General features: G+C 47.2%; 1 protein-coding gene across 1 annotated transcript in view; it reads right to left on the reverse strand.

Moving 5' to 3' along the window:
- The window catches only part of LOC139418148 (roundabout homolog 2-like), a 135,204-nt gene that overhangs the window by 87,009 nt on the left and 34,889 nt on the right, over positions 1 to 13,306 (reverse strand). The window contains exon 2 of the mRNA XM_071167377.1: positions 12,336 to 12,662. Coding sequence (XP_071023478.1) covers positions 12,336 to 12,662 — 327 coding nt within the window. The remainder of the gene's footprint in view (positions 1 to 12,335; positions 12,663 to 13,306) is intronic.

The following is a 13,306-nucleotide window of genomic DNA, read 5'->3' on the forward strand; positions in this document are numbered from 1 at the left end:
CTGGTCTCTTTCAGCCTTGGGAAGCAGCCTGTGGACACACACACACACACCTCATTGGGGTGTAAATCCTTCCAATCCCCCATACCATGGGAAGTGTTCACCTAGTGTCTCGCTTCATGGCCCATTCCCATCTCCTATAACGGTGGTCTTGCTCTGGCTGTGCTCATCCGACCAGGGGCTTCCGGCCAGGAACTTCCGGCGCCGACAGAGATGGCCGCCTCGCTTCGCGTTCCTAGGAAACTATGCAGTTTTTTGTTTTTTTACGTGTTATTTCTTACATTAGTACCCCAGGTCATCTTAGGTTTCATCACATACAGTCGAGAAGAACTACTGAATATAAGATCAGCGTCAACTCACCATCAGTACGACCAAGAATACGCTTTTCGCGACGCGGATCCTGTGCTCTGCCTTACAAACAGGACAACGGAGTGGATCCCATGCAGCGACCCAAAAAAACGACTCCGAAAAAGAGGGAAACGAGGCGGTCTTCTGGTCAGACTCCGGAGACGGGCACATCGTACACCATTCCCTAGCATTCTTCTTGCCAATGTCCAGTCTCTTGACAACAAGGTTGATGAAATCCGAGCAAGGGTAGCATTCCAGAGGGACATCAGAGACTGTAACGTTCTTTGCTTCACGGAAACGTGGCTTACTGGAGAGACGCTATCCGAAGCGGTGCAGCCAACAGGTTTCTCCACGCATCGCGCAGACAGGAAAAAACATCTTTCTGGTAAAAAGAGGGGCGGGGGCGTATGCCTTATGACTAACGTGACATGGTGTGATGAAAGAAACATACAGGAACTCAAATCCTTCTGTTCACCTGATTTAGAATTCCTCACAATCAAATGTAGACCGCATTATCTACCAAGAGAATTCTCTTCGATTATAATCACAGCCGTATATATCCCCCCCCAAGCAGACACATCGTTGGCTCTGAATGAACTTTATTTGACTCTTTGCAAACTGGAAACCATTTATCCGGAGGCTGCATTCATTGTAGCTGGGGATTTTAACAAGGCTAATCTGAAAACAAGACTCCCCAAATTTTATCAGCATATCGATTGCGCAACCAGGGGTGGAAAGACCTTGGATCATTGTTACTCTAACTTCCGCAACGCATATAAGGCCCTGCCCCGCCCCCCTTTCGGAAAAGCTGACCACGACTCCATTTTGTTGATCCCTGCCTACAGACAGAAACTAAAACAAGAGGCTCCCACGCTGAGGTCTGTCCAACGCTGGTCCGACCAAGCTGACTCCACACTCCAAGACTGCTTCCATCACGTGGACTGGGACATGTTTCGTATTGCGTCAGACAACAACATTGACGAATACGCTGATTCGGTGTGCGAGTTCATTAGAACGTGCGTTGAAGATGTCGTTCCCATAGCAATGATTAAAACATTCCCTAACCAGAAACCGTGGATTGATGGCAGCATTCGTGTGAAACTGAAAGCGCGAACCACTGCTTTTAATCAGGGCAAGGTGTCTGGTAACATGACCGAATACAAACAGTGCAGCTATTCCCTCCGCAAGGCTATCAAACAAGCTAAGCGTCAGTACAGAGACAAAGTAGAATCTCAATTCAACGGCTCAGACACAAGAGGCATGTGGCAGGGTCTACAGTCAATCACGGACTACAGGAAGAAATCCAGCCCAGTCACGGACCAGGATGTCCTGCTCCCAGGCAGACTAAATAACTTTTTTGCCCGCTTTGAGGACAATACAGTGCCACTGACACGGCCTGCAACGAAAACTTGCGGTCTCTCCTTCACTGCAGCCGAGGTGAGTAAGACATTTAAACATGTTAACCCTCGCAAGGCTGCAGGCCCAGACGGCATCCCCAGCCGCGCCCTCAGAGCATGCGCAGACCAGCTGGCCGGTGTGTTTACGGACATATTCAATCAATCCCTATACCAGTCTGCTGTTCCCACATGCTTCAAGAGGGCCACCATTGTTCCTGTTCCCAAGAAAGCTAAGGTAACTGAGCTAAACGACTACCGCCCCGTAGCACTCACTTCCGTCATCATGAAGTGCTTTGAGAGACTAGTCAAGGACCATATCACCTCCACCCTACCTGACACCCTAGACCCACTCCAATTTGCTTACCGCCCAAATAGGTCCACAGACGATGCAATCTCAACCACACTGCACACTGCCCTAACCCATCTGGACAAGAGGAATACCTATGTGAGAATGCTGTTCATTGACTACAGCTCGGCATTCAACACCATAGTACCCTCCAAGCTCGTCATCAAGCTCGAGACCCTGGGTCTCGACCCCGCCCTGTGCAACTGGGTACTGGACTTCCTGACGGGCCGCCCCCAGGTGGTGAGGGTAGGCAACAACATCTCCTCCCCGCTGATCCTCAACACTGGGGCCCCACAAGGGTGCGTTCTGAGCCCTCTCCTGTACTCCCTGTTCACCCACGACTGCGTGGCCACGCACGCCTCCAACTCAATCATCAAGTTTGCGGACGACACAACAGTGGTTGGCTTGATTACCAACAACGACGAGACGGCCTACAGGGAGGAGGTGAGGGCCCTCGGAGTGTGGTGTCAGGAAAATAACCTCACACTCAACGTCAACAAAACTAAGGAGATGATTGTGGACTTCAGGAAACAGCAGAGGGAACACCCCCCTATCCACATCGATGGAACAGTAGTGGAAAGGGTAGCAAGTTTTAAGTTCCTCGGCATACACATCACAGACAAACTGAATTGGTCCACTCACACAGACAGCATTGTGAAGAAGGCGCAGCAGCGCCTCTTCAACCTCAGGAGGCTGAAGAAATTCGGCTTGTCACCAAAAGCACTCACAAACTTCTACAGATGCACAATCGAGAGCATCCTGGCGGGCTGTATCACCGCCTGGTACGGCAACTGCTCCGCCCTCAACCGTAAGGCTCTCCAGAGGGTAGTGAGGTCTGCACAACGCATCACCGGGGGCAAACTACCTGCCCTCCAGGACACCTACACCACCCGATGTCACAGGAAGGCCATAAAGATCATCAAGGACATCAACCACCCGAGCCACTGCCTGTTCACCCCGCTATCATCCAGAAGGCGAGGTCAGTACAGGTGCATCAAAGCTGGGACCGAGAGACTGAAAAACAGCTTCTATCTCAAGGCTATCAGACTGTTAAACAGCCACCACTAACATTGAGTGGCTGCTGCCAACACACTGACACTGACTCAACTCCAGCCACTTTAATAATGGGAATTGATGGGAAATGATGTAAATATATCACTAGCCACTTTAAACAATGCTACCTTATATAATGTTACTTACCCTACATTATTCATCTCATAGGCATACGTATTTACTGTACTCTATATCATCGACTGTATCCTTATGTAATACATGTATCACTAGCCACTTTAACTATGCCACTTTGTTTACATACTCATCTCATATGTATATACTGTACTCGATACAATCTACTGTATCTGCCTATGCTGCTCTGTACCATCACTCATTCATATATCCTTATGTACATATTCTTTATCCCCTCACACTGTGTACAAGACAGTAGTTTTGGAATTGTTAGTTAGATTACTTGTTGGTTATTACTGCATTGTCGGAACTAGAAGCACAAGCATTTCGCTACACTCGCATTAACATCTGCTAACCATGTGTATGTGACAAATAAATTTGATTTGAAGAGGTTAATCCCCCACACACACCTTTCCTGTATGTGTCTTTTTGGGGTGGCGAGGGGGGGCGTGTATGCGTGCCTGTGTGCGTATGTATGTATTTGGGCTACAGTCCCCCAGGCAGCTAGGCTTAGCTGAGCACCATAATTCAAGGAGAGTACGATAGGGAAACATGTCTGCTGCCAGCCAAGAAGCCCTCTCCAACATCTCTGCCGTCACACTGGAGCATTCTAACTGAAGCCAGTTTTGAAGCCATGTTCCAAATGGGCCCTAATAAAAAGTAGTGCACTATAAAGGAAAAAGGGTGCCCTTTGGGATGCATACTATGTCTCTGTCTAAGAATGTGAAAACAGCACCAACGAAGGGCTAGAATTTACCTAAATAACTAATAGGTCCAAGAAAAGTATCTTAACTTATATATTATATTTTCTTTCCACAATGAATAACAATGAAAACACTTTGTTTCATAACAGCTCCCTATGAGTGACTATGTTATATAAAGGTCAGCAAAGAGTGGAAAATGAATACAATTCCTAACGTGCAGCCTACAGTATATGTGTGTGGAGAAGGCCAGTAAACTCCTTCATAACAGTGAGTTGGAGGGAGGAAGGGGAGGGTCGTTTATACAGGGGCTGGCTTGGCCTCCACCCTCTTTTGCGTGCATCTCCACCCCACCCCAACAGTCATAGTGGGACAGTTTGATTGAAACACAGCCATACAGTACTTCAAGTCAAGAGGGGCCATATTAAAATACCACTTGATGTTTGCGAGCGGTGTATACACCTCTTCGCCACTGGAATAAAGGTCTGACCCAAAACAACTGAATGGTGACAACAAAGAGAGGAAGCATGGTGAGAGGGAGGAGGGACGAGAAGAACGAGGGGACTGGGCACTATTGATGGCAGGGCTGACGGGGGGAGAGTCCTGCCCCTTTCAGCCCCCAAGCATAGTAATTTTGTATGCAGATTCCTCCAACAATAAATCCATTACTGATGTGGTCTAATCCCATGCGTGTGCCCAGCTAATAGAAACATTGTTTGCCCTGGAAGAGGGTTACATTCTCCATTCTCCATTCTCTCCATTTGCCCCCATTCTCCCAAATTCTCTCTATTCTGTCTACTGTACGCCAGCCATCTGGAGAAACTGTTATGTCCCCACACTATCACAATGAGATGAGAATGGAAGATTAGAATGGGTAGTTCTGTTTCCACCTCCCCCAACCCCTCTCTTTAAGGTACCATATCTCAGTACGATAATGAAGATCTCTGAATACTAAGCGAAGTCTGATGAATAATTGAAAATTAGGTTTCAAAAGGTGCTTAAGAGTTAGATTCCCAACTGATCTCTTGAAGAGTGTTTTATGGCTTTCTAAAAAAACGACCAACCATCCAACCAACCAACCATCACAGCCTGGGGATAAATATGGTGTAAAATAGGTATAGGGGGGCAAGGGTTCAGCCGGTGTGATGTTTAGTTTGAGAATGCAGCCCGGAGGCATTGTCGTTCCACACAAACAAGGAGTTGATGAGTGGTCAAACATAAAAATATCTCAGCCTTTTCTCTAAAAGCTGTATGACAATAAAATTACCATAAAATGGACAATAACAAAACATAAAAAGCTTAATTGAACAAAGATTGAATTTTGCAGCAGCATTGCCAAAAACCAAAATGGTAGATCTAGTATCCTGAAGAGAAATATTCTATTTTGCACCTCGAAAGCTTTCTTGGTGCCCACCTTACAATGTGGGACAGCTTGCCAAATCCCATACGCCTCTTTATCCACCTTCCCTCAGGAGCCAATGCGGGGTTAAAAAAAACGAGTTCTGAACATAGTCGAAATGACTCATGCACACACAACAGCAGAGAGACATGACTGAAATGCAGAATCTGGACTGGAACTGGGCAGTGAGCAAGAGCGAGAGTTGTATTGGGTGCACACATCGGTGATAAAAACCAGGCCCGTTTTCAATCTGTTTATCGGTGCTCATTTCCAGGTCCATGTCCTTTGGAAATGTAGGACAGATTTTTTACTTGTCCAAAAGCTCAAATCACTGTGATTATGCCTTTGGCTGCTGGACAATAAAATAATGTTGATCTGAAAATCAATAGAACATGAGAAGAATGCTGGTTTCAATGGCCTATTAAGTGTTTATATGGTCATATATTGGCTCGGCTACTTTGAAACAAGGTAAGACATGCTTTATAAAATTATTTAAAATGTTCAGGTTTTAAACAATTACGTTTATGGTTAAATAGTTTCAAAATACTGACCGCCTCCACTCAGATTCAAAGTGGGTGAAGTGCGGTGCAAAACAGGCACGGTCCTTCACTCTCCGGTCTTGTGACCAGTTGATCTGGGTGAACTTCAGTAGGCTATGTCAACAGAATCAAGTCTTTAGATGCTAATTATCAATTTGTCAAACATGACTGGCGTTTTGCCTATATTTATGAAATTAAAAGTCTCATTTAAGTTTGGCTACATTTTCTGGCGTCTCCCTCATGTCAGGATCGGTCTGGACATGAGGCTGTAGACAATATGCATATCACCTACACTTTGACACGTAGGTTTTTTTATTGATGTACATGGAAAAAATATATATATTTTTAAGCACTTTTCTCCCCAATTTCATGACATCTAATTGGTAGTTACGATCTTGTCTCATCGCTGCAACTCCCCAACAGTCTTGCTTACTCTGAAACATGACCTGCGCTGTTTCTTGACACACTGCTCGCTCAACCCGAAAGCCAGCCGCAACAATGTGTCGGAGGAAACACCAACATCCAATTCTGATCGGAATAGTCCTTAATTGTTTGATATTGTGATTTGTCAGATTTTGCAAAAATTGTCAATTCGGACAGCTTATTAAATCTATATTATTCTTGTCTGACAATTTTTTTACTTGTCTTGGACAAGAGGAGAAAAGTCGGGAGATTTAGCCGTTGGGGGATTTAGAATAGATGCTTACGCAAACACGCAAACAAGGCAAGGCCGGAGACAATGCCAGACACCACATTGTTCTAGCATCTACTGGCATGCGCCAACTATTACACTGTTGGTTACTTCTCACTTTTGTGCTATTGCTGTAATCGAGGTACATGTCATGTTATCAGCTCTTTATATTGGATAGAGATAGGATAGGAGGCCAATTGAATAGGAGGCGGTTTGTGTGTGTTTGGTGTCAGCAATCTCCACAGAGAACACACACATACATGCCTCGGTCACTTCTGTCTCATTCTGGCTGGGGACGGTGAGTTTGACAGGGTACGATTGCATGTGTCCTCACTGCCCACATGGCGGTCAGTCAGTTTGGCAATGTCAGCTTTCCTGATTTTGTGCATTGTGTGGTTGTTGTCGGTTGCTGACACTTCTGTCTCATCTCGGAGACGGTCAAGACTGTGTGTGTAAGCGGACAAGTGTCCAACTGTGTCTGTCCATTCATGACGTAGGGGCAGTGTGGGAGCTCCCGATGAACAATTGGTCCAGGAACAGATGGCGAAGGTGCGCTTTTTACTGACTTTCTGCATACCGCGGTGCCCAGTGCTCTGTCAAATGTGCTGAGTGTCGTTTATCCAGTGCCCATTAATGTGCCCTGCTCATGAAAACTCCCAAACAACTCCCTCAAGCGTGGCAGATAAAAGAGGGTGTGGAGTTCAAATGCACCCATTTTCCCCACGTCAACAAACTCCAAAGAAAATGGATCTGAGATTAAATCCATTTAGATCCAGTCGAATGACTTAAGCTCTTCTCTGACCTTTCCAACTCTGAAGCGGTGGTCATCTTAAGGTGAATTTCAGCTTAAAAAGTTTAAACGGTCATTTGCTTGGTCATTTACCATTTGTGGAGGGTTAAAAACAAATATATCCCCTTGAAATGTGCTTTTAATACAACAATGTATGGTATTGTTGAACGCCCAGAGTTGAATGTCTGTAAATAAAATGTTCCCAGAGTCAATTAAGCGAAAACTTGACTTTGAATCAGCCTCTCGTCTGGCACGCAGAAGGCTCCCGGGGAAGAGGACGATGCAACAAAATGAACGGAATAATAAAGCAGCCGTTGGTAGAACCTAAAAACAGCAATATATTCACCGAGCCTGACCCCACAGGAGTCACCTTGGGGACAAGAATGGGAGTTGATCTATTTTTGAACCGCATCTTATTCCCGTACAACATGCTTTTGAAATATATCTGAACAAATTTGAGGAATTCTGTGATCACAGTATAACAAGGTTACAGGACTCCAATTAGCACTCCTACTATTGCATAACAGTTTGGGAACTAACAGAATCTGACAGACGGTGGAGGTCAGTGGGAGGGTCTGGTGGATTTGACAGTGTGGCGGTATAGCCGACGGCGCTAGTGATCTGTAGCCATGAGACATAATGTATTGTGATTAGTCACAACGGTCGGAGCGGGCTTTTATTGTTCTCCACGATGGTCTGCGTGGTTCTGCCATAACCCAGGGCACACAATGGCCCTGCAGATGCCCCACAATGGCCCTGCAGATGCCCCACTGCTCATTAGCATGGGGCAGGGGTGAATGGAGAGAGAGAGAGTGTGTGTGTGTGTGTGTGTGTGTGTGTGTGTGTGTGTGTGTGTGTGTGTGTGTGTGTGTGTGTGTGTGTGTGTGGGTACTTTTATAAAGCTCTTCCTCACACCACCTGTTGTCATCTCCTCTTGACCCCCATCATCCCTCTCTCTACACAACACACACACCACTGGCCCCAGGCCACCAGTACAGGTCTTGGTCTCGTTAGCCCCTAACTGGTCTAATTAATTCATGATCCTATGAGGAGGTCAGATTTGGCCGTTGGGGCCGGCTCGATGACCACCAGAGGGAAGGGGGACAAGAGTGGCCAGCCAGGGTCCCAGCCTCACCTCGGGCCATCTGACACCTCCTTTTGTGTTTAGCCCCCATGGTCCTGTCCTCTGCCCCGTCCTCAGTCTGCACAAGCCTGGCCGCCAGCCCACTGATCTCATTAGTGAAGCCTGGACACACAGGAGGGCTCAGAGAGAGTCCAACTCTGAGACAGACCAACTCAGAGAGATCAACTCAGAGAGGTCAACTCAGAGAGATCAACTCAGAGACATCAACTCAGAGAGATAAACTCAGAGAGATCAACTCAGAGACTGACCAACTCAAAGAGAGATCAACTCAGAGACAGTCCGACTCAAAGACAGTGGCAAATTACCTCGGAACCACTGATGTCCCTAATCTCTGATGGCGACTATGGGCCCAGGCCTATATTTCAGGATTTCTGCTCCTAGCTAGACATGAGGTTGGAAAAAACTCAATCAGGAGTGTGAAGCAGTTATGGAGAAACGTGCCCCATATTGGCTCTGACCAGGGTTAATAACAAAGAGGGAAACCATCCTGGAGCTGCCTGAGGAGAGCGTGCCCTGTAGCAGCTTGGCCATTTCAAAATGGAGGGAGGCAACTCAGACACCCTTATCTGCCAAGTCCCCCCTTCCTCCCAGTTCCTAATCCCCTAAAACCTCAATATTTTTTTTCTGGAGGAAGGGTGGGGGTGTGTGTTTGTGTGCGTGTGCGTGTGTGTGTGTGTGTGTGCTTCAGCTGCTTCTCAGACACTGCCGTCCTGGATTAGGACGGGTGATAAAGTTGGCCCTGCTCCTGCCACACACATACAAACACAGACACACACAAACATAAAAAACAGACACACACACACACACACGGAACCACACACACACCAGATAGAGGAGAGAGGACAGTGTTGTCAGATCCTCCCCTCACCTGTGGAATCCCAGAATTCCCCCGGCAGCTGCCATCCTGCCCCCACCAGTTCCCCTGGAAACCACAGCTGACCTCCACATGACCTTCGGGCTCTTTTTTGGACCCCCCTCTCTCCCAAGTTACCCCAGGCAATCCTATTTCAAATGTATCTCAGGGACTGACCCTGTCCCCCTCTGGTACACCTCCATGCCTCGTCTCCTCAAACATATTCATGAACCATAAAAGCAGCGGTAGAGACAGAGACAGGGTCATAAAACCTTCAGAGCAATATAAAACCCCAAACAATGGACTGGCGACCTGGGAAAAGGCAGTCTGAATTTCAAACAGCTTCTTTTCAGTTGGGTCTATTGTACAGCGATGGCTATTACGTTGCAATTTTAGCCGTAAAATGTGATATGATCTTTGATGTGGATGCCATCCACGAAACACACACACAGGCGAACACATTCAACACAGACACACTAATGTACTATATATACAATGACACATACACACACACACACACTCACAGTATGGACAGTGCCTGTCTGGTCTCTAGACCACCGCTCATCTGTGCTGCTCAGTGCCTCTCCGCTGGTAGCAGATGGAGCAACTAGAGGTTAAACCCCCTGAACCTGTGAGTGAGCCGTCCCACCGAGCAATCTGGCTCCTACCCCCAGCTCACTAACTAGCAAAGAGCCATTGAAAGGTTACTGCCATGCCTGCCCCATACCCGCGCCACACCGATGCCATGCTGTGCCCCTGGCATGGGCACAGCGGCACAGAGGGTCCTGGCATCCAGGGTCGTATTTCAAGCATCACCATCATCATGCAGGCACCATTGGCACGCGCCCACTGATGGAGATGAGCAGTTCCTCTCTAGGCGACCCCAGCCATGAGCCAGCCCTGGGGCCAATGATCCGAAAGTCAGATGTGTGCGCACACACACACACTCATATAACCATGAGGTTGCAGGCTGAGAGAAAAAGGAAACATAGGATCCTTATCTTCTGGGGAGAGGAGATGGGAGGTATGAGCAGAGCGACTGATCCACAATGGGCAGTGTGTGGGGGTGTGTGTTGTAGTAAGGGATGTGTGTGTTGGTGAGGGGGGGGGTCCTCTCCCTGAGGGTCGGAGCAGGCGTTCGGTGCGTGTGTATGTGTGTGTTTCTCAGTCGAAAGCCAGCTGCAGGGTGCATTGGTCTCAGAGATACTAGCTTCAAAAACCAGCGGAGACACTGGGCTCCAGAGACTAGGTCAGGATGCCAGTACCTCAGGGCCATTGGATTAGGAGTGACTCAGTGAAGCAAGAGAGAAACCTGTATAGCACTGACTTAGTGAAACCAGACCAGCATCAAATAGAGACGAGATAAGTTGAGAGCCATCTGTGGCTCAGTCAACCACTTTTCATTGCAACTCTTCCTTAGACCATACAGTGTAAATGAGAATGTCTTCTCAATCAACTTACCCTGGTAAAAGAAAGGTATGTCTTCTGTAAAACCAACACCAGTCTTAGAGCTAACATAAGCAGCCCGCCTCAAATATACCATCATGGCATATACGGCTGAAAATACTAGTCAGACAAATCATGATTCCAACAAAAACATTTCCACTACACATTGCCTTATTCCTCAGCTCCCAAAGTGTCCTGTGTTCTGCAGCCTACTCCACTTCCCCTAGCTCAAACGATTACTTCCTAAGGCTTTACTGCTGAAAGTACACCCTTCTGAACGGCCAAGAACACAACTCCAATCTGCTTGCTCACAGCCAATCCCATAAAACATGTAGCTATTTGAGGCATCGGGATATGAGAGCAAGACAAAGTAAAAAGATAATCCTTGGAGCTATGCTCTCAGTTCAGGTGACCGATGTAAGCCTTAACGACCCCGCCAAAGAACAAGCATGGGACTAATTTATGTTAGTGTTTCCGTGGAAGCAGCCAGGGTGAAATTAGGCTTGAAGATTAGGTTATAGGGCTGGAGCTTTCCAAAACAGGACGCAGGACCTGAGGTGTTGTAAGAGGGTCTAGAGTTTCACTGACTTTTGGAGTGAAGGGGAGATGTTTTCCCCTCTTTTTTCTCTTCTCTTCAGCTGTTTCTTATTACTGCATTGGGAGGTGAGTTTCATGTTATGGGGGGTTTAAGCAAAGGGCAGAAGAATGTAGAAATTCCTGAGATGTTTGCAAGTTTTAAGGTGAGCAATATTGGCTCCAATATACATTGGTATATCACTGCTACCTTAGTAAAAACAGTTTCTGTGTTTCAGGGCTAATTTGAGGGGAGAAAGTTAGTCATGGGGTAAAGACAGCCTTCACAAGAATTTAGCTCTAATAGATATGTGTATGTTGCTATCAATACTGTATACAACCAACTGCTTACATCATCCTATAACAGATTCTGAGGAATTGGGTAACTGTAGCCTCCCAGGCAACAATACATACGAAGAAACCATCCTCAACTCATATCAGGAAAAACGTAATAAAAACAGCTTAAGTACTGAAATACTCAAATGACCCGTGTTGTTGTAGAACGGAATTACATAATGAAATCCTAATGCAATAGCGCATTGGCTAATCTAATAGTGAAATCAAATTGGCCCGTCCACATTCCATTACAGCAGAACAGATATCAGCAGTGTCCTATTGTGAAAAGTTGCTAGGCGCCAACTTCCATTGCTTTCCATTCTTACAGGTTTTTCTATAGTGGGTGCGTGTGTGTGAGATGATTTTGGGGGCTAACACCTGGAAACAGGAACCATTGGCTGTTCTTGCTACACTTTCCCTTTCGAATGGCACTTATTCGCTTGAGCTGTCACTTATTCGCAATAATGAACCCAGTCCAGGAAGATTGCCTCTATTTTCTGTCAGTGCTATACAGTGCTATTCTCCAGCCATCTCTTCCATCTTGGCTGACATCAAGAGACAAAATGGCAGACAAAAGCAAAGGCACTTACTTGCCACCTCCAGCGATGCATTGCGACTGACGGACTCGCCTAGGTAGTTGCGTGCCACGCACACATAGACCCCCTCGTCAGGCTTGCTCCGTCGACCGTGGACAATACGCAGGAAGAAGAGGGAGCCGCTGGGCAGCAGCATACGGTGGGAGCGCGGGTCTTCCCTGTCTGTCTCCACTCGTTCACCATCTTTGTACCACTCCACCATGGGGCTGGGACGCCCCTCGGCCTTGCAGTTGAGGGTGGCTGGTTCGCCCTTGGACACGATCAGGTCAGAGGGGTGCTCCACAATCCGCGGGGGGGCATCCTCTAACCTGGGCCGGGATCCTGGAATAGAGAGAGAGGGGGTAACGGGTTAAAAGTGTACAGTGTTGTGTGACTTGTTGTCAGTAAGTAGGAAAAAGCAGGAGAGAGAGTGAAGAGGGTGAATACTCTTCTATGTTGTGAATATGCACTAACTTTCTGGAGGGGAGAGGGGATAGGGCTCCTTGACTATGCACTAACTTTCTGGAGGGGATAGGGCTCCTTGAGTATGCACCAACTTTCTGGAGGTGAGAGAGGATAAGGCTCATTGAGTATGTACTAACTTTCTGGAGGGGAGAGGGGATAGGCCTCCTTGAGTATGCACTAACCTTCTGGAGGGGAAAGGGGATAGGGCTCCTTGAGTATGCACTAACTTTCTGGAGTGGAGAGGGGAGAGGGCTACTTGAGTATGCAGTATCTTTCTGGCAGGGATGGGGCTCCTTGAGTATGCACTAACTTTCTGGAGGGGATAGGGCTCCTTGAGTATGCACCAACTTTCTGGAGGTGAGAGAGGAAAGGGCTCCTTGAGTATGCACTAACTTTCTGGAGGGGATAGGGCTCCTTGAGTATACACTAACTTTCTGGAGGGGATAGAGCTCCTTCAGTATACACTAACCTTCTGGAGGGGAGAGGGGATATGTCTCCTTGACTATGCACTAACCTTCTGG

This window comes from Oncorhynchus clarkii, chromosome 10, assembly GCF_045791955.1.
Source record: "Oncorhynchus clarkii lewisi isolate Uvic-CL-2024 chromosome 10, UVic_Ocla_1.0, whole genome shotgun sequence".
Lineage (NCBI taxonomy): Eukaryota > Metazoa > Chordata > Actinopteri > Salmoniformes > Salmonidae > Oncorhynchus > Oncorhynchus clarkii.